We start from the raw sequence: 24,015 nt of genomic DNA on the forward strand, positions 1-24,015 counted from the left end.
GCTGTGTTCTCCAAAACAGTAACAGCACCGTGTGTATTGAAGGGTTCGGACCTGTTCTTCCATGTTTGATTGCTTGAGAGCAGAAGGACTCGGGCTGTACTACAAACAGACACAGCGGCTTACGCTGTAGCTGCTGCCGTCCATCAGCCAAAGAGTTCATCTTCTGAGTGCGATTGAAAACTAATCTTTACAAAATGTAATTAATATGTATATTTCTTTCATTAATAAAACAATTACTGCACAGCTGCTTTTAGTTGCGTGTACATTGGTGCCACTTGGTAAACACAAAGTGAATGTGGCTGTTTATTGCGTCGGCGTTATTCCTATCATGAAAAAGCAATGATGATTATTTGAGAATAGGTCAAAAGAGACGTTGATTAAGTGCTGAATCTGAAATCCAAAATAAAAAAGCCTGTCATTTTCTCTTATGAGTTTTCCTCTAAGACCTTCAGTACATTTTCATCAGTCAAAGTGAAAAAAATAACCATTATGTTACGAGGAGCTGTGCAGCAAACCAAAATCTCCCATTTGCATTCACTATTCTATTCAAATTTGACAATTTCACCAATCAATCTTCATTTTTGCCTTTTTGATATTAGCGCTGTCCCCAAATAGAAATTTTCCAAGTCGATTCTAATCGCCCAATTTGGTTCTTCATCAATACACCTGTTCAGAATTATGAGATATACGATATTATCCGTGGCCTCTAGCCAGTAACACTACAGTCAAATGCACAATGCATATTGATGATCATTTGAATTTACCATGGAGTCCTAGATCCAAAATCCGATGAGCATAAAGAAGATGAAATGTTTGAAAAGCTTGGATGTGCGACCCTACCACATTGTTTACAGCATCACAGTAAAGTGACGTCATTTTCTGAACTAATCCTAGTTTTATTTTAGATCCTTTATTTGTCATTACAACCACTTTACTGGTGATTCTTCATAAAAATATAGAAAAACATATTTTGTGAAAGTACCAATAGTCAACCAAACAATATCGTTTCCAATATCGATATTTGACCCATTTGGTCAAAAACATTGTGATGGTGTTCTCCATATAGCCCACCCCTACCTCTGTCTCAATAACTTCCTTGGTTCATACTTCATTGGTTTGAAGTTAGTCAGTTCACAAAAAGTCTGAAGATTCAACTCGCAATTTCAATTTAGAATTGGGGGCAACTCGACTGATGATACGAATAATCGCCGTTCAGTAGACAACCCTGCTGAATACCCCTTTTCTCACAGGAACCACAACTAAGAGACAAGCTTTTTAAACTAAAGCGTGTTCTGCATAACCTGCCAGTTATATTAAACTCGTACTTTTTAGCCCAAATGGCCCAATTCACTTTTAATTGCCCTCACCGGTGTTGTTGTATCCCTCACCTTAATCGTAAATTCTGAACTCTAAAGGCTGCCTGGATTCCCCCGTCCGTTTCACGACAAAAAGTCGTTCCACATTTCCCTGTCACAGAGCGACCCTCTGTCAGGTCACATTAACTTCTAGAGCCCTTTCCATGTCACGACGGAGCTGCATCAGGACATCTGCTCTGCCACTTCGGTGGGACGGCGAACTATTTAATGCCTTAATCCGCCCTAAGCTGTGGCTGGAACCCCCCTGGTGACTGCCACATGCTCCACCAACAACAACCAGCTCCATTCATCAACCTAATGGGCTTTATATTTTTAACCCTTGCCATTTATCAGGCTGAGGCGGCGTGATGAGGGGAGAGAGGAGGATCAAATTCCCCAACGCCTGCTTCGGCTCAACAGGGAAACCATTGATTCATGGTCTCTCTTCCCTTTCACATCACTCTTTTCTCTCTCTTGTCTTCTCCCATCACTCCCTGCTGTTGTGTGCCTCCTCTTGCTGTTTTTTTTCTCCAAGCATCCTTAAGTATTCTATCAAGCTACCTCCATCTCTCCCTCACTCCCCGTGGCTCTTCCATGCACCACATTCTTCACCACTATTCCCTCCCCTACACCTCTTGTCCCCCCCCCCCCCTCCCGCCTCTTCTTTCTTTACTTAATTTCCTTCCTCCATCTCTTTCCCGTATTACAGGACTTTGGAGACGATGGCTCCCTGTACATCACCAAGGTGACAACCATCCACATGGGGAACTACAGTTGCCATGCCTACGGCTACGAGGACCTCCATCAGACACATGTGCTGCAGGTGAACGGTCAGTAGTGGCTCCTTTCTTACTTACATTGGGGGACAAAATGCTTTGGTTTTATCTGTGCTACTCTGTGGTTCCCAGGTGAGGAGATGTTTACCTACTTACTGTCAGCGCCCGTGTCTGTCTCGAAGGCAATTAAGCCGACATTCTGTTGATTGAAATGTCTGGAAACAAAAGCATACCATAGATTTATTGAGTGCAACATTGTCATGTGTGTGGTTCCCAACCTTTTTAATCAGGCATCCTCCCACCGCCTTCTTAGAAGGGCCCCTATTGTGTCCCATCCATATACTGTATGAAACACAAAAAACCAGCAAACAACACAGTTGCTGTGGTGGATTCTTCTTACATGTAAATCAATACAACACACAGTAATTCTGCCGCTGGCAATGTTCAGGCTTCCCGTGTGTGTTTGTTCAGTAGATTTGGCCAATTGTGCGTCTGTATCACTCCCACTAAAAAGCCACAAAAGACATTTTAACCATGTTGTTGAGACGGAACATATACTGAAGATCAGGCTCACATGAGCATGTAATCCTATGTGTGTTTGTTTCCTACCTAAACACAATTGAACAAATCATAATTAGCATTTTATCAAGTTAGCTGAGCTACTCCACAATCTTTCCGCATACCTCCAGGTGACTGCAGAAGTAGCCCACGGGGTACATGTTCTAGCGTAGACCAAGAGTACGCCACATTTTTTAAATGATCCATCGGAAAAACCCAGCCCAGTGTTGACAACTATTTTAAAAAGAAAGTAGCTAGCAGCACTAGCTCCAAACGTTGCTAAGTCTAGTAAAAATGTCTACAAGTCGGCAACACTGACTTCCTTCAGGCCTCCCTCCAAAGCCACTCCCCCAAAACTATCATTATGAACGTAAACACCGAACATGGCTATTGTTAGTACTCACAATTCAACTCAATTCGGGCCGAATGAAATGATTGGACGGGCTTATTATTGATTGCTTTCAGGATGTAATGACAATTTTAACAGATATATAACAAAACCGCTTTTTGAAGAAGATTCCCAACTCTGTCTTTAAGTAAATATTCTTTATACTGTTTCACACAGTAGTTACAACAATAGGGAGCGATAAGAACAAGACACAACGTGTGCAAACCACAGAATAAAGGGTAATAACATCAAGAAAACACTCATTATCAAAATGGTCGCGGATTTATTTTCCGTTGAACCAGCAATCGATTAATCCTTTCAGCACTTGTTTTACCGTTATACAGCTTCTCCTTATGATGTGCTGTAGATGTTCCTCTGTGATGAAGCTGTGCTTCAGTGTGAGACGTTGTCAAAGCGATTAGAAAGTATCCACACAGCTCACAAGAACTGTCAACGCATTGCATCAAAGTGAATCATGTGCCATGAAACACAACATCACTGCATATACATGAGGCTGAAAACGTAGCTGAGAGTGCATGCAGCACATTCACTCGATTCCATTGAGTGGAGAGAAGCTACTTAAGCTACAATACATCTGAAAGCTACACTCACACTGATTTCGGCAGGCTAAACGTATCAAAGCACTGTCTTGCTCATATTAATCATCTGGATAAGGGCCTTCCTCTCCTCTATCCTAAGACTTGAGGGTTATTGCTATGCATCTCTCTAAGTAAAATCCAGTGAGGGGGGATTTTAAAAGCCCTCCTACCTGGAACATAACAAATCAAAGACATAGCTTCCCAAGGCTTTGTGCTTCTGTCTCACGGTGGCAAAGGAGGACGAAGATGTATTCAATTAAATCTCTTTAAAGAGAGACAATAGGTATGATTGAGTTGTGTTTGTTTGTTCTGAGATGCTGATTGAAAAGAAATAAAGCTCAATGTTAGACCTTGAACTAAAGGGGGAGAGTGATGGGAAGGGAGTCATGGAGACAGCCTCGGGTCCTTAGGAGAGGGCGATCACGAAATGTTTGTGTGGGGGATTCAAGGTTCTCCGTGCGAGGTAGGACGAGGTGAGATTAGGTGGAATGGAAGGAAGCCAAGTGCCACATTAAACTAAGTAGACGGTTATCATTGTGTTGTATTTAAAGGAAAAACACATGCTTCTGTTTTTAGTGTGTGGAACGACAGCGCTGCAGTATTCTCAGTCACAGTGTAGTGCTCTGTCTATGGTGTTATGAAGAGATGCACGATATGGATTCTTTTCAGCCGATACACAAACGATAATTACTACGATGAAATAATAATTTTTGCATTTTAAAAAGAAGTTCTTAATCTGTAGTCTTGAGCTGATTAACGAAGAAAAGGCAAAGTTGTCATCCACACATTTGTTTTCATATTTTGGACTTTTCGAAGATTTTGGCCTCAGCACCGATGTTTAAAGGTGCCCTGCATCAAAACCAGAAAACGACATCTTACCTGTTCCTGTAAACTATTACCTCATATTTCATTTCCCCCCCTCGATTCCTCCACGTTCCTTTGCGGTCTTCTCCCCGGAGGAGGTGGTAAGTGGTAGAGACGTCCAACATCTATTTCATGCAGGACTCGAGCCGTAATAAAGCAGCCCCAGAGCTCTTGGATTCTTGTTATGTGAGAATATATATTTCATGCTGGGGTGAGACAAATTCCTCCCTGCCCACTGCGTGTGTGGGTGTTTGTGCTGTGTTCCCCCAGGAGTTACCATGAAACAGTGTGTAATTAGGTTTTCACTCGCCCCTCTTCTCTCTCTCCCTCTCTCTCCCTGTTTGTGTCGTTGGTTGTTTGTGTTTGTGCGTCCAGTCCCTCCGGTGATCCTGGTCTATCCAGAGACGCAGGCCCAGGAGCCCGGCGTATCTGCCAGCCTCCACTGCCACGCCGACGGCATCCCGAATCCCAAACTGCTCTGGCTGAAGAACGGCATGGACCTGCTGCCCAGATCCTCCAAACAGCTCTCTCTCATAGGTGAGGAGGTTTTGATTATTTTGGGAAGTGCTGTCAGCATATTATACATTTTAGCACATACTGTGCAGTGTTTTTTGGATTACGAACCAACAGCACTGCAGTACGCCAACCCTGCAGATATCTTTATCAACTTAGACGGTGCACGTTGGAGCTTGAAAATCAAGCTGGTGTTCTGTGGCGCTAACTCCTTTTTTATTAAAAACCCAGCGGTAATATGTTGTTGTGCTTTTCATTCATTTGCATTCCATACCGAGGTGATGAAACCAAGATTGCGGTGACCTTCTTCAACTGTCTTTGTTTTGTTCCCTTGACAAACATACTTTAGAGGTGAATGAAAAGGGAGATTGAGAGAGTAAAAATAAAAGGAAATATACTGTGTGTGAGGAGATGGCAGCTACTCATCCAGGCTAGAAGACGCACTCACAATATAAGAGAGAAGGAACAGAGTGGAGCATGACTTTTCTTTTTATGGCCGAGTTCTCATTAAGGGAGAGTTTATTGGCTGTGTGTGGGTCATTACCTGTGGTAATAGCCTGTTATCAACCCTCAGACACTCAAACACGGGAGGTGCTGCGAGGTTCACCAACACATAAACACTGCCGTGGCTGCGGTTTCAGATTTGCCATCTAATGCGGGCAGTGGCAAGGGGCCGGAGTTCTACTGAGCGGTGTTTACATTAACAACATTTAGTTAAGTGAAAAGATTACAGTGGCAATTGTAGATTAAGTAGTTTACATTACCATTTTTATCTAGCCATGATTCAAAAGAATCCAAAGCACAGACGAGGTGTGATTTGCGCTTTCATCTCCACACATCACATATAATGTCAGCAGTGTAATAAAGACACTGAAAATAAGTGCTGCCTCTTTGCTCACATTTGGCTTCTGTGAAATGTGAATCACACACTGACAGTTGACAGTGAGGCGTATTGATTGTAAGCTGCAGTCGAACAGTAAAGAGAGTTCGCTGAGTGAATGAAACCGTGTTCTGGAGCTGTCCGTGGTGCTGAAACCAGCTAAACAACACCCGGCCTGAAATGTTCCGACCGAGTGTTTAGTTTGTAATAACGCAAACCTCTTGACACAGCTACAGGGATGCCTTGATGTGTGACTTTATAAATCATTTTTTCTGACCCACATGCATTGTGGGAAGAAGGCCCAACACATTTAATAACCACTATAATCACATCTCTCGTTAAGCGAGTTCAAGCTGCAGTTGTGGCTGTTAAGTGAAAACTGTGAGTTCAAAAATGAACTGTGGGTTTGGCCCTTTGTCCATACAAATAGCCTTGATCCTTATTTAATAAAAAACATATATTTATTATACCCCCATTGACTCCTGTGTGCACATGCCCTGTTTGCCCTTTCAGTAATAAGCCGGTAAAGAAGACCTCACTCCAAGTCATCAGGAACTGCTACAAGCTTGCAAAGAAAGGATAAAAAGGCTAATTTAATGAATGGTTGATTCAGTGGTTTTCAATAACAATTGATCAGAACGTAATTATGAATTAGAACTAATTAAAGCGGTGTCTCATTCTATGAAGGCCTGCTTCAAGGCACTTTTCACTTCAAAGCATTTCACATTTTTCTTCTGATAAAAGAGAATTACTCTCAGAATCCAGAAGACATTTCACTAATGTGAAAAGCTTTGCGTCAACTTCTGTAACGTCTTGTTATTTTACAACCCAGTAGGCATAAATTAGAGGGTAGTGATCACTTTCAACATAAGAAAAAGAGAGTAACATTTGCAAGCGTAAGCTTTATTACCGTTTGCTAAATATTGTTCCTGCGGGAAGACAAGCTTGAAAAGAAGAAATCCAACAGGATGGAGAGACTAAGAGCGGGAGAGTTGATGCTATAGATACTTCAAGAGACGTACAGAAAGAGAGGAAAACTGAAGCTTTTATGTTCTTACCCAACACGGCCTGTCACAACATTATTCCCCCCTCTGCTGTGAAGTGCTTTGTGTTCAATGTAGTGTTACATGCAGTACAGGGAAGATCAGAGTGCAGCTGTACATCACAGAGCTCGATGCTACAGAAAGCATCAGAGAGCCGGCCTCCCACGATGGCCTCTGTGTCTTAATGTAGCCAACGTCACCTTTCACCTCCATCTAACCTCACTCACAGCTGCTCAAACAATGCAGCTTTGTACAGTATGGAAAACAAGTGTGAAACTAGACTTCGACTGGAAGGCAAAAAGGCTTTTGTAGTCGTATGTAAGAAATGCAAAGTGTAAATTCTCTTGTTGAAGTAAAATATTTCAGGTTCTTCACTTTTAAAGGAGATGTTGATACTTTTTGACACAAGATTAAGACGTATTTGCGCCACGTTCATTTTTTAAGTGGGGTGTACCCGGCACAGGAGCAAAGAGATGTACTGCTGTGGACGGGCGTAGCAACAAAACATAACTTAGACACCTAAAGAAGTCAATATAAGTTTTAGTGCAACTGTAATTAGAATATTTTGCCTTGCTGTCAGACAGCCCTTTCCTGTTGGGGATCTGAATTTGTTATATTCATCTATGCTCTCTTTAAAGCTACCACTGATAATAACAGTCATTTTACCTCACATAACATGGAAGCTGCTGGTCGACAGCTGCCTCCATCGGTTAGTTTGTTGATGTCGGTGCAGTGGTGGAGGGAGGTTGAACGTTTTTCATTTGCACATACCACCCAAAACTGATTGAAAATTGGCTAATTTTCCCTTTTTTAACTAAACATGAAAAATAAAAGCTACAACTCTAAATCCTGAATTATGTTTTTATTTCGTTTTTTACATTTCTTGTGAAAAAAAGCATATAATTTCCAGTAAGTCTGGTCCAGATATGTGTCGTGCATCTAAGGATTATAATTAATCTCACTCACTACATTATCTCCAAATGTATAAGAAGTGTACCCGATAAGGATTTCAAATAATGCAGCGACAACATACTGTGACAGTAACGCATGTTTTCCTCTCTTCTTGCAGCGAATGCAAGTGAGCTCTTGATTGGCAGCGTCCGGTACGAGGACACCGGCGCCTACACATGCATCGCCAAGAACGAGGTGGGAGTGGACGAGGACATCTCCTCTCTGTTTGTCGAAGACTCGGCCAAGAAGACACGTGAGTCATTGTCAGACTTCAGGTGTTACTGTGGAAAGTTACAAAAATAAATAAATAAAGAAGATTATATCTGTCAAAGAGAATGCCAAAAAGAAGTCTTCTTAAAGCAAAAATGACACTGGTGTAAATCCTGACATAATTGTAAGTAGTATTTAAGTGATGTAATTTACACAAAGATATAAGCCTCTTTTAGTAATGGTAAAATCAGACTACACAATATCAGCTCGACAATATCCCAACCTAACAGATGTGGGGAGTCACGCAGCACTAGTTTCTCATTTTATCCCATAATTCATATGGGCGGGGGACAGGCACTCAAATCACATATTTGATGTGTCTTTGATGTTTGGTCTTTCAGCAGATTGCATCACTGTGACGAGTCACAAGTTAACCATCGCCACCCAGAAACAGCTTATCGGGGCCCAGATGAAGTTAAACAGAATAATCGATGACTTCTGAGTGATCTCTCGATTTAGGAAGAAATATGATCCCGTCAAAAGCAGCGAGGAACATTTTGTAGCTGTCGGATTTGATTTGTCCGAGAGAAATCACCTCGTCTGTTTCTTGGAAGAATTGTCTCTTTCTTTCCCACATGGTGATTTCATGTTCTCCTCTCTTTTCTTCTCCGTTCTATTCCTCGATGGCTGAATCTGCAGTTGCAAACATTCTGTGGAGAGAAGAAGGTAATACATGACAGTTCTTTTGTGCTCTCGTTAGAGTGGAAGATATGGGTGGGCATGTTTTTGTGGCTCTTCAGGGCCTGCAGCTTGACGCCTATACACTTTCCAAGATGTTTGCCGTACTATCCGAAAGCATCACAAAGATGTTTTCTCTCCAGCAAAAACTTTACTTCAAGAATGGCTTTCCTCCGTGCATGCCCGAGGTGTTTCATCCTTTTTGCTGTGTGAGTGCTCTCGTTCTCAGATCACCTGGGGAGGAAGCATTTACCCAGTGTGGTGACCACAAGAAAAACAACCTTGTGGTTTTCAGCAGTATCCTGTCTTTGTACTATATATATATATATATATATATACTATTACCACATCATCAAGAACAGTTGTGCCACCGCACTGGAAAACCAACTGCGGTTTAGAGTGCAACACAAACACAATCTGCTTGGTATACATCACACAGCAGCTTTACAGCGGAGCCAAAAGCAAACAGTGTGGTTTAGAGTAGTGAGCACTGTGAGTTCCTTCATTAACACAATGTGTGTGTTGTGTGTGAGCTTGTCTCTGTATTCACACATGAATTGCATGAATATATATATTTTTTTAATTTCTCCGGTGTTCTATGTAAATATCGCAGCATTATAGTGCAGAAATATGTCTTAACAGCCCAACAAATCAATCATCATGATAGTTTTAGTCCACGCGTGCCTCAAGCCTGTTAATGTGCTCACGCTCATGTGATGAATCCCTGACAGCTGTAAAGAGTGTGTTGCTCATCCAAATGCCTCAACGTCAGACTTTGATCCTCGCTAACTCTTCACCGGCTGTTTACAGAACGAGATGTGAGTCGTTCCCTCGAAGAGACGGCGCCTTTAATTTGACGGCTCCTGCTACAGTATGCTGTGGACATGTTGCTGACAGGGCCCTTTGTAATGGCTAGCAGCCGCACACTGCCCATCCCCGCTAACGCGATAGCATGCTAACAGCATCCTCGCTGTACGTCCTCCAGCGGGGAAATTGAAATGTCCATCACAAATGTCAGATAAGATGGGAGCCGGGATTTTCTGCTGTTTTGTTCATTTGTATTTGTTGCCTTTTTTTTAAGCACATTTGTCAACGGTTCCATGTCTGCCTGTGTTCTCCTGCAGGGCTGAGTGTGGGGAACATGTTCTACGTGTTCTCTGATGAGGGGATCACCGTCCTTCAGCCCAGTGAATGTGAGATACGCAGACACATGAAGCGGACAGAGAGGATCGTTGCTACCTATGTAAGTGCACGTTATGTGTTTTTTCTTTTCTTTACTGTCAAGATGTAATGGTGTAGTAGATTCCATAGGATTAAAGTAGATTACACAATGGCCATGTATTGACTTGAGTAGCCTATATTTCAGTCTAAAAATCCCTCCATATCTTACGAAATAGATTTTAGGGTGGCGGCATCTGTAACTGCTGAGCTGCTGCCTTTCAAAATCAAATCATGTGCAAAGCAGAAAGATGTCACTTACATGCACTCAAACAATCATGACACATCAGGTACACCGCTGAGCATCTTACTCAGGCAGTAATAGGTCTAATTAGGTTTTGGTACCATATTCCAAACAAGCTCAGCAAGGAACGAGGTTTCATGCTCAAAACAACAACCACCTCATTCATTCTAGGCACAGAACTGTTATTCTGTTATTCTGTTTTAGGGTGGAAGAAAATTGCCAGCACAATGAAGTTCCCTCTCTGCCCCTCCCTGTTGTCAGCGTGGGGCTCCTCGCCTTACTAATGTAATGGGATTACTTGTGTCCATTAGTCAACTGTATAGACTGCATAGAGTCTACACCACCACCCCGAGGTTGTTAATCCACTGGAGAACATCCCTCTCACAGAGCAATGGGCTTTAGATGGTAAAAGTTGCTTGTTTCTCTGAGGGATTTGGGTTTTACAGGATCCTGTAATCGTATTAGAGATCAATACAAACTCAATAAGCCGTGTGTTAGCCGGTTCCTGCTGTAAACAGCAGTTTCTCCACTTTGGTGAGGTGGAAACTCTTGAAACATAACCTTTGCTTGTGTGTGTGTGTGTGTGTGTGTGTGTGTGTGTGTGTGTGTGTGTGTGTGTGTGTGTGTGTGTGTGTGTGTGTGTGTGTGTGTGTGTGTGTGTGCGCACACACATGAATGCCTTGTCAGCAAAGACAGCAGGCTGCAGAGCCTGTAGAGGTGATATGTTTGTGTTTCTTTTATATCTTGTCTGAATGCCTCTTATGTATCATATAAAGCCCTTTGAACTACCTTTTTGTTTGGAGGTGTGTTACGTATAACGTTGCCTTACTTCACATTAAATATAAATATATAAACACCATTACTGCTGCACTGAGTGATCAAATTAGTTCATCTTGAGGCTCATTCAAAACAAGAAATCCACACCGTGGGCTCTGTGCGTTTGGCCTTTTTTAAGTTTATGGATTAAACAATTAATTAATGAACAGATGAATCAATAATTAAAATAACTGATAGATCCAGATCTTACCCCCTAGTATGGCAGAAATAGGCTTAATTATGAACTGGCTCTCCAATGCAATGATCTGTTTTCCAGTGGTTATTAAAACATGAAATGGGACGTCACAATAAGTACACAGTATGTATGTATACAAGAAATAAGTAATACAAATAAATGCTTGAATTGTTGGAGGCTTGACGGAGTAAAGAGCATCATCCTGCTGATCTATGACACAGCAGGAGATCTTGCCAACCTTCTCCTCCCTCTGCTGCTCTCTTCTTCATCCCATCATCCTCTCTGCTCTCTGTTTGCTTCTCCCCCAGGAGGAGATGTGCCCTAAAGGTGAGGGGGTGTCACCTCAGCACTGCGTGTGGTCCTCAGCAGTCAACATCAGGGATAAGTACATCTACGTGACCCAGCCCCTCCTGAGCCGACTGCTGGTCGTCGACACTCAAGCACAGAAGGTGGTGCAGGTGGGTGGAGCCGTTATTCATGTCTGTCAAACACAGCAGAGAGTCAGATCATCTCGGGGATCAGTTAGTGACTGACGCGATGAAACGTATGTGGAAAACTGTGCATTAATCTGTTGTCCAGTTAAAGTGCTCTCTGCTGCCGCTGTCTGCGCTCTCTCCAAAGATCATTTGCGAGGGAAGAACCTCCACTCTGTAACACCAGTGTTATTTTTATTTATTTATTTGTTTATTCATTCATTCACTTACTTATTTACTTATTCATTTATTTACCAGGGACAGTGCACATTAATGCAACACATAACTTTAGCATCAGTCTTTTAGACATAAATGTGATCAGAGATTTTACTATACACTTTGAGTGGTAAAGAGTTATCATTGTAAGCTGCTGGACAGGTGAGATGCAATGCTTTCATCTTTTGCGGTGCCATTAAATGATTTAAAATGATAAAAGAAGATATATTTGTATCTTAAAATCATACCTAGTGCTGCTTTTCTCCAGTATCGAGAGCTAAATTGAATTCTGGCCCAAGTCTTTGGGGAAAAGAAAAGTTGGATGCATTCAAACCGTAGAAGCACATCCAGTCGATTTACATCCGTGCAGCCGATGTTTGGCTGCATGTCAAACAGTGCGTTCCATTCACCGCTATTGAACTGCCGCTGACGTAAGGAGACCACATGCAAGGGGAAATAAATCAAATATACCTCGAGCGCTGGAAACAATATGGTGCCCAGGTGGGTGCCGGCTGCCTCGCCATTCATCTTGCCTGTAACGGCTGTTTAGAGACTGAATCCCTCAGGTGTTCTTTCCAGGGTCAACATCATTAATACTGAGGAACGGGATGAGAGGAAAGGGAGGCGGCAGAGGAGAAGGGAGATTAGTAACAGTCCGAGGAAAATGATTGCAAAGAATGTTGTAATGTAAGTCTTATTATCACATGAAAACCAAAGGAATGTGAAGTGATATAATGACAGGAGAAGCAGAGTTGTGTCTCTCTGGCACAACATTTGAAGTTCAGGTCGAGACCTCTCGGTGTGTTGCTGCCCACCAGCTGCCCCCTCTTCCTCTCTTCCTCTCTTCCTCTCTTTCCTCATCCAACGCTGTAAAACTGCTCTCTCCCCTTGATCGCCTGATCGCTCTCTTGCCTCGCCCCCTCTCTCCTTCTCGGAGACCCTCCCTGGCCTTTGGGTGCAGGAGGTTAATGCATCCTCCTCTTTTTTCCTTTCTTCTCTTTCTCTGTTATTTCAAAGCTATTTGGGTTTGTTTTTTTTACAAAGCACGTTTGTAGCTTCCTTTGAACAATGGCCTTTAAAAGAAGAAAGAAGACGGCATACAATGAATGCACTTCATATACTGACAGAAGGAATGCGTGGACACAACAATTAATTACATTTCTAAATGGTAAAGTCAGAACGCTGCATTAATTATCCTCACAGAGGAGACCAAACACAGTGACCTTATGAAGTATGAGACTACACCAGCAAGGTTTATTTGTAGGAATACACCCAACTTTATTATCTTTAGTCATAAACTTTGACTGTAACAAAGAAGAAAGTGTAATATTAGGGAGGAAAATACACAATAGATGTCACGTGAACAGGAGCTCCATCGAGCTCAGGTGTTTTTTCTACCTCTCGTGAAAAGTTGTCTTACTTTTCCTGATTTCCAGCAGCCACTAGATGAATGCCATAAACATGTGGAGAAGCTGCACTGTGATAGGCTTTCATGTATTTTTCATGCTGTTGCACACAAAGGGATCTAACCTCGGCTCTGATGTGTCAGACCTGTGCCAGGTAAGACTCCCACTGAGGTATGAAAACAAACGGCACATCGGCTAATTAAAAAGAGAGCCAGATGGCAAAGACCTCTGGTTGTGTACTCACTTCAACACACTTTGGTGGATTATTTTGTCTCGCAGAAAGTCGGTGGGAGGCGGCAGGCAATTGTCAATTGGCTTTTTCTTTCACTGAGCTCAAATGAGCATCTTGTTTCAAACTGTTTCAGAAATACTTCACGATCTTTGAAGATAAAAAATTCTGGTTTATTTGTCTGTTTTTGAGCAGGATTACAGAAAAACTACTTGTAAGATTTTCAGGAAACTTCAGGACCTGTTTCTGATATGAGACAATGTGAGCAACATTTTGTGTTCATAAACGTTGTGCCCAGCGTTGTTTGTTTGCTTATTTTCAGGAAACAGAAAAATAATCTGAGCCATTATCAGGAGTAGTGATAGCTAGAGTTACTATCGATAGCTGGTTTCATTTTAGGTGAGGTTCCTGGTAAAATACCTACAAAATGATGTTGTAATGGATGATGTTTACCTGGTAAATGGGCTCTTTGCAAGCAGGCAAGTGGTCTGTAGCAGGCGACAACCTGCGGTTCTGACGAGTGACGCCAATGCGGAAGTGTCGTAAACTTGCATTCTTTCTAATGGCCAGCAGGGGGCGACTCCTCCGGTTGCAAAAAGAAGTCTGATTGTATAGAAGTCGTTCCACTAGCCCACTAAATGGCAGTTAGGGTTCCTGTTGACATCTCCTAATAATAAATGACATTTGTGAGTAACGCAGCTGATTCTGAAAATAACAATGTATACGACATCTAGTGACTCTGCTAGAAGCCTGTACCTGTTTCAGAATCCAGTCCGTTGACTCTCGTTCTGCTGGATTGTGGCCTCGCCTCAGCTTTACCTCTGCTCCCATCATGTAGAGAGCTAAACGCAGGCAAATTCAGACACGCCGTCCACCATCTCCACATAGTGCACATACACATATGCTGAGTTGACACTTGGCTGACCGGTGCAGAGCGGAGGGCTGGACCTCCCATTACTGAACACAGAGCTTGTGGTCTCGCTCCACTGGCGAGGGTGTCAGCGGCTCCCTGTCCACCCGGCCAGAAGCAGGGTAATGGATTGTGTTATTCCTTGTTGTTGACATTGCAGCAGACCTGAGGTTGAACACACCCCACCTCCACATCTCCGTGCTACTCTTCCCTTTCTCCCTTTCACTTTTTCTGCAAGTTATTCTGTATTCTTTCTGTTATTTCACCTGATGTGTGTCAGACGTCTTCACTAAAAACCTCTCCAGCAGAAAGGCAGTAAAAGTGCACATGCTGTCAACGTTTTCCTTTCAGTTTCTGGCACTTACACCTCCGTCCTCCATTCCATCGAGACGTGTTACCCCCCCGAGTATGTTTAATAGGTCGGGTAGAGTGCTGGGGTTTGTTTCACCCAATCGTTGCAACTTCCTCTTAATTTGAACACGTTTAAATCATTACAGCAAGCTCCGTACTTACAACGCATTCATGCAAGAGGACTGCAGCAAATTGCAGATACATTTCCAATTGAGTCATTTGTGAAATTGCGTGGAATCAACGTTCGCAAAATTGATTTCTGGAAACTGGCCCTTGGTCCTCTTCACATTTGCAGTTCTTACAAATGCGTTTTTGCATTCAACAACATCCCGTTTTTTGCTGCCATCCATTATTTTGTTTGCCCCAAATCATCCTGTTTGTAAGATATCTCCTTTGGAAGTCTCCTTTGTATTTGTGCTTGACGAGTAGAGCATGGAGGATGTTGCTGATCTTACTGGTGGGCCGGTTCAACCACAGCTTACGCTGGGGACTCCCCGTTGCTAAGGCTTGTTGTTAGGTTTGCAGTACAGGTGTTTGTTTATTTGAGAGCAGCACAGAGACAGAGGTTTGTTTGTTTGTTTGTTTAGCATGATTTTAGATAAGGATTGCTCAAATGTGATTATTGAAGAATTTGTGCCCACAATATGGGCCAACAATAAGCTAATCCTTCCAGATTCCTCTTACTTACATACAACAGTATTTTGTTAATATTTCACATTGATCAACTTTTGTTTTTGCCAGTATAACTTTGATTTATTTATATATATATATTTATACTTTATTGTGTCAATACATATTGAAACAATCTGTTATTCAAACATCCTGTTATTATCATCACCTGTTAACACAGTGCAAACATAAGCAAACAAAACCCAACACAACACATACAATAGAAATAAATGAATAAAACTAAATAAACACGGAAGAAAAGGGTTCCAGTTGATAGTAGACCTCCTGTTACTACTGAGACGGTTTTGTTTATTACTTAAGACGTCTTCACAGAACGGATCCTTCTAATATGTTGTTAATATTCATATTATACATATATAGTCAGTCAATTATCTTTACTTAATTTATAGACAGAACATCTTTTTATCAACAACCTTTCGTACATCTCAATTTTAATTTAGCTGAAGAACACTTCATCTAATGTGTTCCTCGCTCTGTCCATCTCTTCCAGGCTGTAACAACAGATCCCTTTCCAGTCAAGATGCTCTATGACAAGTCACATGACCAGGTGTGGGTCCTAACGTGGGGGGATATGGACAGAACACACCCAACTCTTCAGGTAAGAACGCTGGTAGTTTTCTCTACAAAGTCAAAAATCGATCCATAAAGCTGCACTAGATAGAAACAACAAGAGATAACCGACACGTTTACAGTGTCTGCTTGTCACTGTTTAGTCCTTTCCTGTTTGCAGAATATTGTTTTAGTAAACGAATCCAAAACTAGAATCCACTTTTTGGAAAATGTAATGAATGTGTTGATTCCAGTGCAAGAAGTTTGTCTCTATTGCAGCCTCATTGTTTCTATCAGGCTGCTGATTATCTACTTAAGATCTAGCCGAGAGCAGCTTTAGAAGTATAAAACAGCCCTTCTTCATTATCGTCTTATTACCAACACACACCCAGACACTTGTTCTGTGCTTGTATTTGTGAACTCCGATGAGCGATTATTTACCGGCAAGAATATAATCTATATAAACTGTAGCAAGTCCACCAAGCGGGGAAACAGAGCCTCATAACTAATTGAGCTCCGTTGTGTTCCTGCATGTCCGCTTCATGTGATGAGTCTCTAATCTATGTACGGTTTACAACATTTACCAAGACAGCAAAACAGCAATTTACAGCTGCGGTGCTGTCGGCTGGTGCCTGGCGTCCCTTTGGACCGCTGGTGTTGGAGGCTTCACAGATGAGAAATGATCACAGGTGTGGTTGTATTTAATCCACCTCGGGGGGATCGGGTGAGGCGAGGGAAGAGAGAGGAGGGTGCAGAGAAGGTCGAGGAGGTGGAGGGGAGAGGGAAGCGAACAGAGCGGGGGCCCCGGGGGAGAGGCATGATGCTGTTTTTATGTATTTATATGTGTGTGTGTGTGTGTGTTTGCAACAGTGGAGGACACTGGCACGGGTAAAGTCACCAAGGGATCCCATTGTAATCTCAGTAATAGGCACAAACATGTTTATTGTGCTGCTTTGTCCCATTGGAGGGACGGATCCCATTATAATCATGTGAGGTGTTGTGTTCAGGCTTTACTGTTTAGGGATTGCCGACTCTATGACACACACTCAAATGTACGGCTCTTCAGAGGATCTGTGGAGTGGAATGACTCATCTTATGTTCAGAAAATCACTTGAGTGCAACAATTCATGCATTCATGCATTCATGCTTTCAGTGCTGTTTGCATTGTTGGTTCTGAACACGAGTGGTTTCATGCAGATATTATTTATGTTAATCAGTGGTTGTGTAGCTGTTAATGATGCAGTTGTTTGTCAAATTGTCCCTAAATAACACATTCTTTGTGATTCCATTTTAAACTATTTTTTAAAAGAGACTATTTAAAAAAAGCTTGTTTTGGATCTAAAGGTGTCACTATGGTCTGGCAACAAAGAGTAGTGACAGCTGTGTGTGTGTGTGTGTGTGTGTGTGTGTGTGTGTGTGTGTGTGTGTGTGTGTGTGTGTGTGTGCATACAGTTTTGCACCTTTCCCTCACACTGCTAGCACAGCAGTGTGTTGTGTCTGTGTAGTTGTCCCAGTTAAGGTGCGCACTTGTGGCGTTTGTGTTGTGAGTTGTTTTTAAACTTCTCTCAGAGGTTATAATCATAAATGAAGCAGAAAATTCTATGAAAATATGTTTTTCATCACAGACGAAACAATTTTCTCCTCCTATAATTTGAAAACAATCAGAGTACGGGGAGCAGCTCTGCATAACATTGGTGGCTGCTGCCTGAACCGAGGAAAAACACATTTTTGTGTTTTTCATTATACTCATTTCCCCACTTCCTGCACTTCTTCAGGAGTAATGAATAATTAGAGAGCAGGGGATGAATCACTCAAAAATGCAATTGCGGGGAAACTGCATAATGGGATTGGAGGCCACATGGATCACACCACAAATAAACGGTGTGATAATGTCATTATCGTTTGGACTGAAAGTAATTGACCTGTTCGGCAGCAGCCCGTCACCGCCTCGCCTTGGCGGCTCATACATGTGTCTGTGTTTGCGAATGTCAATGTGAGCGCCCGCGCTGTGTACGTGTGCGCTCAGCTCGGTGCGTGTGGTATTTTTAAGCATGCCAAGTTTTAGGATGGCTCAATATCTCTGTGTAAACATCAGAGGGAGGGTGATTGTCAATTCATTAGAGGAGACAAATGGAGGGATCTCCGCCGGGCAGAGAGAAACGTGGCCTTTCAGTCAGTCCATCTATGTGCCAAGAAGACATTTAACTCACGGGCCCTTTGTTTCTCACTGCGCACACAGGGACATCGGATCGTCCGTCTGTCTTTCTCCCCATTTATCTCCCCATGAGGTTCGCCAAATATGTGTTTAATCCTGATTATTATTATGAAGTAAATCATTTTTACTGGAAACAACACGTATTCCAGTCAGGCCGGCAAAATCATCTCCATCGTTTAACGTTTTTAAATCTCTTCGTCAAATGGGGTTCTAATAAGTTTGGGTTTCTTCATGTTTCGTTTGTCTTTCTCATTTACTCGACCCACCACTCCAGTCGTATCACTCTTTAGTGTGAACAACGACAAAAACCTTAAACAAAAGAAGCCAAACTTACTAGATACCTCACTAGAACTGTCGACTAATAGGATATTTACTCTTTAAATCAGGGGCATCTGGTGGCCTGGTGATGAAGACACGCATCATATAACTGCAGTGTCCCGAGGTTCCGTGCTGTAACCTTTGCTGCGTTTATTTTACCGTAAACTGTCCGACAAAGTAAAAAAATACCAAAAACTAACATTTTAAAACAGAGCTTTCATCAATAGATATCTGATGAAAGAATAAGTGAACAAGACTGTGAATCTGCAGACATTGGAACTAATTCATTTAGTATGTGAGTATAACACACGAGTATCTGATGTGCATTTCAGCAAACATCTGTCTCTTTCTTTCTTTGTTATGCATCTATGAATATATGATACACGCCTCAGGGAATAAAACAAAGTATTCATTTTAGTTTCAAAATTCTGCATTGATGTTGAGCAACAAGAGTCCTCCAGGGATTCCATCACGTGCTTTATTGCTCCCCTGCAGCAACTAGACGAGTAATTCTGATAGTATAGTGTTAGGGTTATGCCTCGTAAGATTTATTGAATTTTCTAAATAACACATCTACGCTGGAGCATGTGAGGAGTCCCATCTTATAATGGTGGTCTCTAGTTAGACAGGAAAGTAAAAAGAAAAGCTACTCAAGGCTTCTGTACAGTCACTGTTGTTGAAAAGCAAAAAGCTGCTCAGTCAGAACCAAATCCCCCTCGAGTATGAGCCAGCGAGGCAGGGCCAGAGTAAGACTCTATTGGGCCTCGTCGCTCAGTGTGAAATCCAAAAGGAGAGCAATGACAAAGAGAAGCCAGTGGCATTAAGTGGAGAGCACCTGCTGCCCTGGAGACCTCAGCAGCTGCCTAATAATACAAGAGCGATACTACACCGAACCTCATTAACTGCCCCCATTGTATCCTGCAACTGTTGTAATGACTGTTTTTTTATGAGGATTCTCTTCATGTCTCTCAAGCAGTGAGACACCAGCAGATCTATTTTGTTAAAAATGGATGAGATGGAGAAGGAGAGAGAGAGAGCGTTGTTGAGCAGTATCGCAGCAGTGCAGCAAAAGCAACAACTCTGCACCTTAAAGTGCTCTATTTATTTCCTTGCATGTGATCGTTGTGAGGGAGGAGTGTGGAGTCTGGCTCCCCACCGGGCATCAGGTAGATGTTCAGCGGCGTAGGCGTTGACATCAAAATAGATTTTTCGCTCAGTTCTCTGCCTTTAAAACAATATTCAATACGCTCTCCGGCAACATCTGCAGAGGTGTCTGAACCTAGAGCCGAGTTTCTCAGAGAATGTACAAAGCGTGTAAAGAGCTGCTTTTACTCTGCAAGCAGCAGCAGAATCTGACTGCTTGCTTTTAATAAATGCAGTCCCACATGTGTCCCATAAACAACCGCACTTGTCCTTGACTGTGACCTGATCATTCAGGCATGCATGATGAAGCATGTGTCATGGACAAGGCGGTGCACTCCCAGCCTTTACAAACATGCTGATTTAGTGCCAGGTGTATGACATGAGAGATGAGGCTGTTATTGTTGTGTCAGCTTTTAAGACAACCATCTTTGAATAAGATGCTTTATCAGAGAACTGAGGTGGGGCCACGTCTCGTCGGCCCAAGTCGTACACTATAGATGTTTATCTCTTCCAGGATATATGGGCATGTCACCTGAACGAGCTCCGGCCGTTAGGACCTGAGATATGAGCCTTTATTCTGATGAAGGTCACGGGTTTAACCATCACAGCAGGATTGCTCAGGTACACTTCGACACGTCCCAGTGGAGGATCGAACCGTTGACCTTCCGTTGACCTTCCAGACAACCCTCTTAACCCAGTGAGCCACAGTCGCCCCCCAAATTAACATTTCTTTGAAATGTATGCTCTCTTATTTATTGGCGTATTCATCTGGGATGAAAGGTCAGCCTGGCCGATTGATCAGTGAGCTCTCCACCAGTAGTTCCCAAAGTGTGGGCGAGCGTGACCGGGGGGAAATGTGATGCAGAACTAATGTTTGCGGAACAGTAAACATATCGACTATCATGAGAACAATGGTGTTCTTTCAGACAGACAGTCAGTGGGTTTACAGAATGGACAGAACAACAGACGATGCTTCTGAGACGAACGAGAAAAGGTCCTCAGCTGATGGTGATCAAAATAAAATATCAAAAAGTAGGGCAAATTATTGTATTAATAACTTTGAGAAGCGTGACCTTTCACCTTATTATTATTAGTAGTATAAATACGATGATAATTTCAACATTAACAACATATCTAACAGAATGTTCAGTCCATAATTGCTGTAGTTTATTCTTTCAAAAACCACATTCTCACTGCGTCACCGAAAATCATAGTGTCCCATGTTTTCGGGTGATAACGTCGTACAATATGACGACAGCTTGATTGGAAAACCTCATTCAAAGTTTTAAATGTCAAAAAATGAGATTCGGTGCAGCCCCATGACGAAGCCTACACTAAAACTCAATCTTTATTTGATAACAATGTTCAGAAATGATGTCTCATTTATTGCTTTTCCCTTCAGTGATTAGTTTATATTTGTTTTGTCCTTTTTTTTTCAACAATGTAATGAATGAAAGTATTGTGCAGCGCTCTTTGGTCCAAACTCAGTGTTTGAACACAGACTCGATCCTTTTTCTTTCTCTGCTGCCGATAGAATGTAAAATGTAAAACGTCACTTCACTTATAGTTGTTATATTTCTAGGTATTTAGTATTAATGCTGTACTGTGCATTGTCCACAGGTAATCCCTCAAGCCAGTGTGGGAGAAGTACATCACGCCATCCGCACAACTTTCCAGAGGGTCAGCGACTTCTTCATTCCTCCAACCAACCTCATCATCACCCACGTGAGGTAAAACGGCGCACACACACACACACACACACCACATTCAGCCACCTCCGACCTTAAAACACAGGCGACCTCATTGCTCACTCGTCACGGCTGTCCCTCTGAAGTGAAGGAGAAAAGAGCAGATGAGAATCCTAATGAGAATCTCGATGTGTGTTAATCACTGCGCCCTAAAAACCTAGAAAGGCTATTAACCTTTATTTTGAACTTTGTCGATTTAGGTTCGCCTTTGTCTTCCTCAAAAACGAACCTGCGGTGCACAAGATCGACCTGGAGACCTTCCACCGCGTCAAGACCATCAGCCTGAGGAACTACAGCTGCGTACCCGTCAGCATGGCCTACACACATCTGAGCGGCTTCTACTTTGTCCAGTGCCAGAGCAAGAACCGCCTCCAAGCCCCACCGCAGCTCCTCATCGACAGCGTGACGGACACAGTGACCGGTCCAAACCTAAACATCACAGGGCAGCCGTTTGTATCGCCGGACGGCCGCTACATTGTGACGCCTGACCTGGAGACCTCAAAGCTGATGGTACAGACAGTGTCGTTCCAGGGCGAGCTGGGTCTGAGCCATGAACTGGACGAGCCCGTAGCTGTCTCTGATCTGGCTTTCCAGCCGTCCTTCACGGAGTCCAACCAGCACGTGGTTGTCGCCACCTCGGGCTCAGGCACGGACCTGCTATTCGCCGATCTGTCCTCGGGCCGCACTGAGGTTCTCCGGAGCCTCAAGGAGCCCCTGGCCCCCCAAGCCTGGCCCTGGGGAGGCCCCAACCGAGTGGTGGTCTCCAGCGGATTGTTCGGACAGTACCTGGTGACGCCGTCAGCCGAGTCCCTCTTTGTCCTGGACGGCAAACAGAGAACGCCACACTGCGAGGTATCAGACATCAAGAGAGGGAACACAGTTGTCTGGGTCGGCGAGGTATGAGTCAAACAGAAAAACAGAAAGACAGAGACGTAGGATTAGGGACAGACATAAATGGTATTAAAAAAAAAAGGAAAGATCAGGCCAAATGACCTATTATAAGATTTATGTGAACATAAGTTGTGGACTCAACCCTGGGACTGAGCAAGAGCGATACATGCCTGGGTTTATTGTAACAAAAGTACACTTAAAAATACAGTAATTGAGAAAACATTAAGAAAACCTGTTGTGATATTTCTATTGGGAGAAAGTGTCAATGGCGTTCAGTGCAACAGTGATCTATGTGCACTCAACTATACAGAATTGTACATTATTGCACTTCCTTCCATGTTATCACAGCAAATAGGCACCTGAAGAGGGGTTATTAACGAACTATGAACTATGCACAATGCTCACTTTTTTTAGAGTAAAAAGCTTTTCCGATTTTGTTTTTCTCAACAATGTTTGTCGTTCTCACCAGTGCTGCATATAATCACCACAAACCGTCCGTCTGTCCTGTCTGCCTTTAGTGTATGTGTGTTCTGAGTCCTTTTAAAAGCTACCAGCCCGTCCGTTTATTGGCCTCTGTCACGGTATTGTACTGTTTCCTCCCTCTGAAAGCTTTCATTCTCCTCATGCTGGCAGAGGTTGGCTTTATGCACACGTGTAATACCCTCTATTTGCATTGTCTATCCAAAGAGCTCGATCGGTCCATTAGCCGTCGTCAGTGGATGTTTCGCTTGCTGAGGGAGCCTAACCAGAAATGAACAGTACATCTTGTGGTCTCTTGCAATGGTATAATCTGTCTCCCACTGTCTCACATTCATTCTGTACCTGCAGCACAACTCTGTGCTGCGGAGCCTGAAAATGCCACTTAGCAGATTCCCTCAGGGTAATGACTTCAGTTTACGCTGACCCCACATGCTGAGGCTGTGCCAAAGTTGCATCAGCTCCGCTATCTGACTGGCTGTGAGCATTTATTCTTCCTCCCAGAGAGCCGTGCATCAACATTCAACTCCAAGGCAGGTAGACCACACTCGCCATGTGGTAGTTCTTGAGCTTCTAAAGGACGGGAACAGTTTCTGTATATTCAGCAACACACACTTGTTCTTTGGGGATTTGTCATTTGTATCTGGAGAGCAGCCACATTTACACAGGACAGAATGTCTCAGAACCAATCAGCCCGTTTCAAAACTAGGGATACATTTTTACAGACATTAGCGTTACATTCTGTTTCAAACATTCTTCCCGTTTCCAGGAATACTTGTTAAATTACTAAAATGACAACATTTTTACAGGTTTTAAACCTAATTTCGGAAAACAACAGTATTATCTGTGTGGAGGCAGTAACCGAATAAACACCAGCAACTCTTCGTCCTTCAAAATAGCAGATATGTTTTCTCTCTTTGCTCGAATCTATTTTTCAATAAGCTCATTCCCATTGCAAGCAAAATTAGTTTTCTCCCTAAATACGTATTTAAATAATTAATCATATCAGGTTGCTACTAATTTTAATATTAGAAAACTATCAACTTATGA

General features: G+C 42.8%; 1 protein-coding gene across 1 annotated transcript in view; it reads left to right on the forward strand.

The window, feature by feature from the left end:
* The window catches only part of fstl4 (follistatin-like 4), a 158,770-nt gene extending 136,244 nt beyond the window's left edge, over nt 1-22,526 (forward strand). The window contains exons 7-15 of the mRNA XM_076102694.1: nt 2,065-2,185; nt 4,916-5,077; nt 8,046-8,180; nt 8,837-8,863; nt 10,000-10,118; nt 11,658-11,807; nt 16,115-16,222; nt 21,470-21,579; nt 21,798-22,526. Coding sequence (XP_075958809.1) covers nt 2,065-2,185; nt 4,916-5,077; nt 8,046-8,180; nt 8,837-8,863; nt 10,000-10,118; nt 11,658-11,807; nt 16,115-16,222; nt 21,470-21,579; nt 21,798-22,500 — 1,635 coding nt within the window. The 3' untranslated portion in view covers nt 22,501-22,526. The remainder of the gene's footprint in view (nt 1-2,064; nt 2,186-4,915; nt 5,078-8,045; nt 8,181-8,836; nt 8,864-9,999; nt 10,119-11,657; nt 11,808-16,114; nt 16,223-21,469; nt 21,580-21,797) is intronic.
* Nucleotides 22,527-24,015: the final 1,489 nt, after the last annotated feature.

The sequence above is a fragment of the Anarhichas minor genome, unplaced genomic scaffold (genome assembly GCF_050575085.1).
Source record: "Anarhichas minor isolate MPS153535 unplaced genomic scaffold, ASM5057508v1 ptg000027l, whole genome shotgun sequence".
Lineage (NCBI taxonomy): Eukaryota > Metazoa > Chordata > Actinopteri > Perciformes > Anarhichadidae > Anarhichas > Anarhichas minor.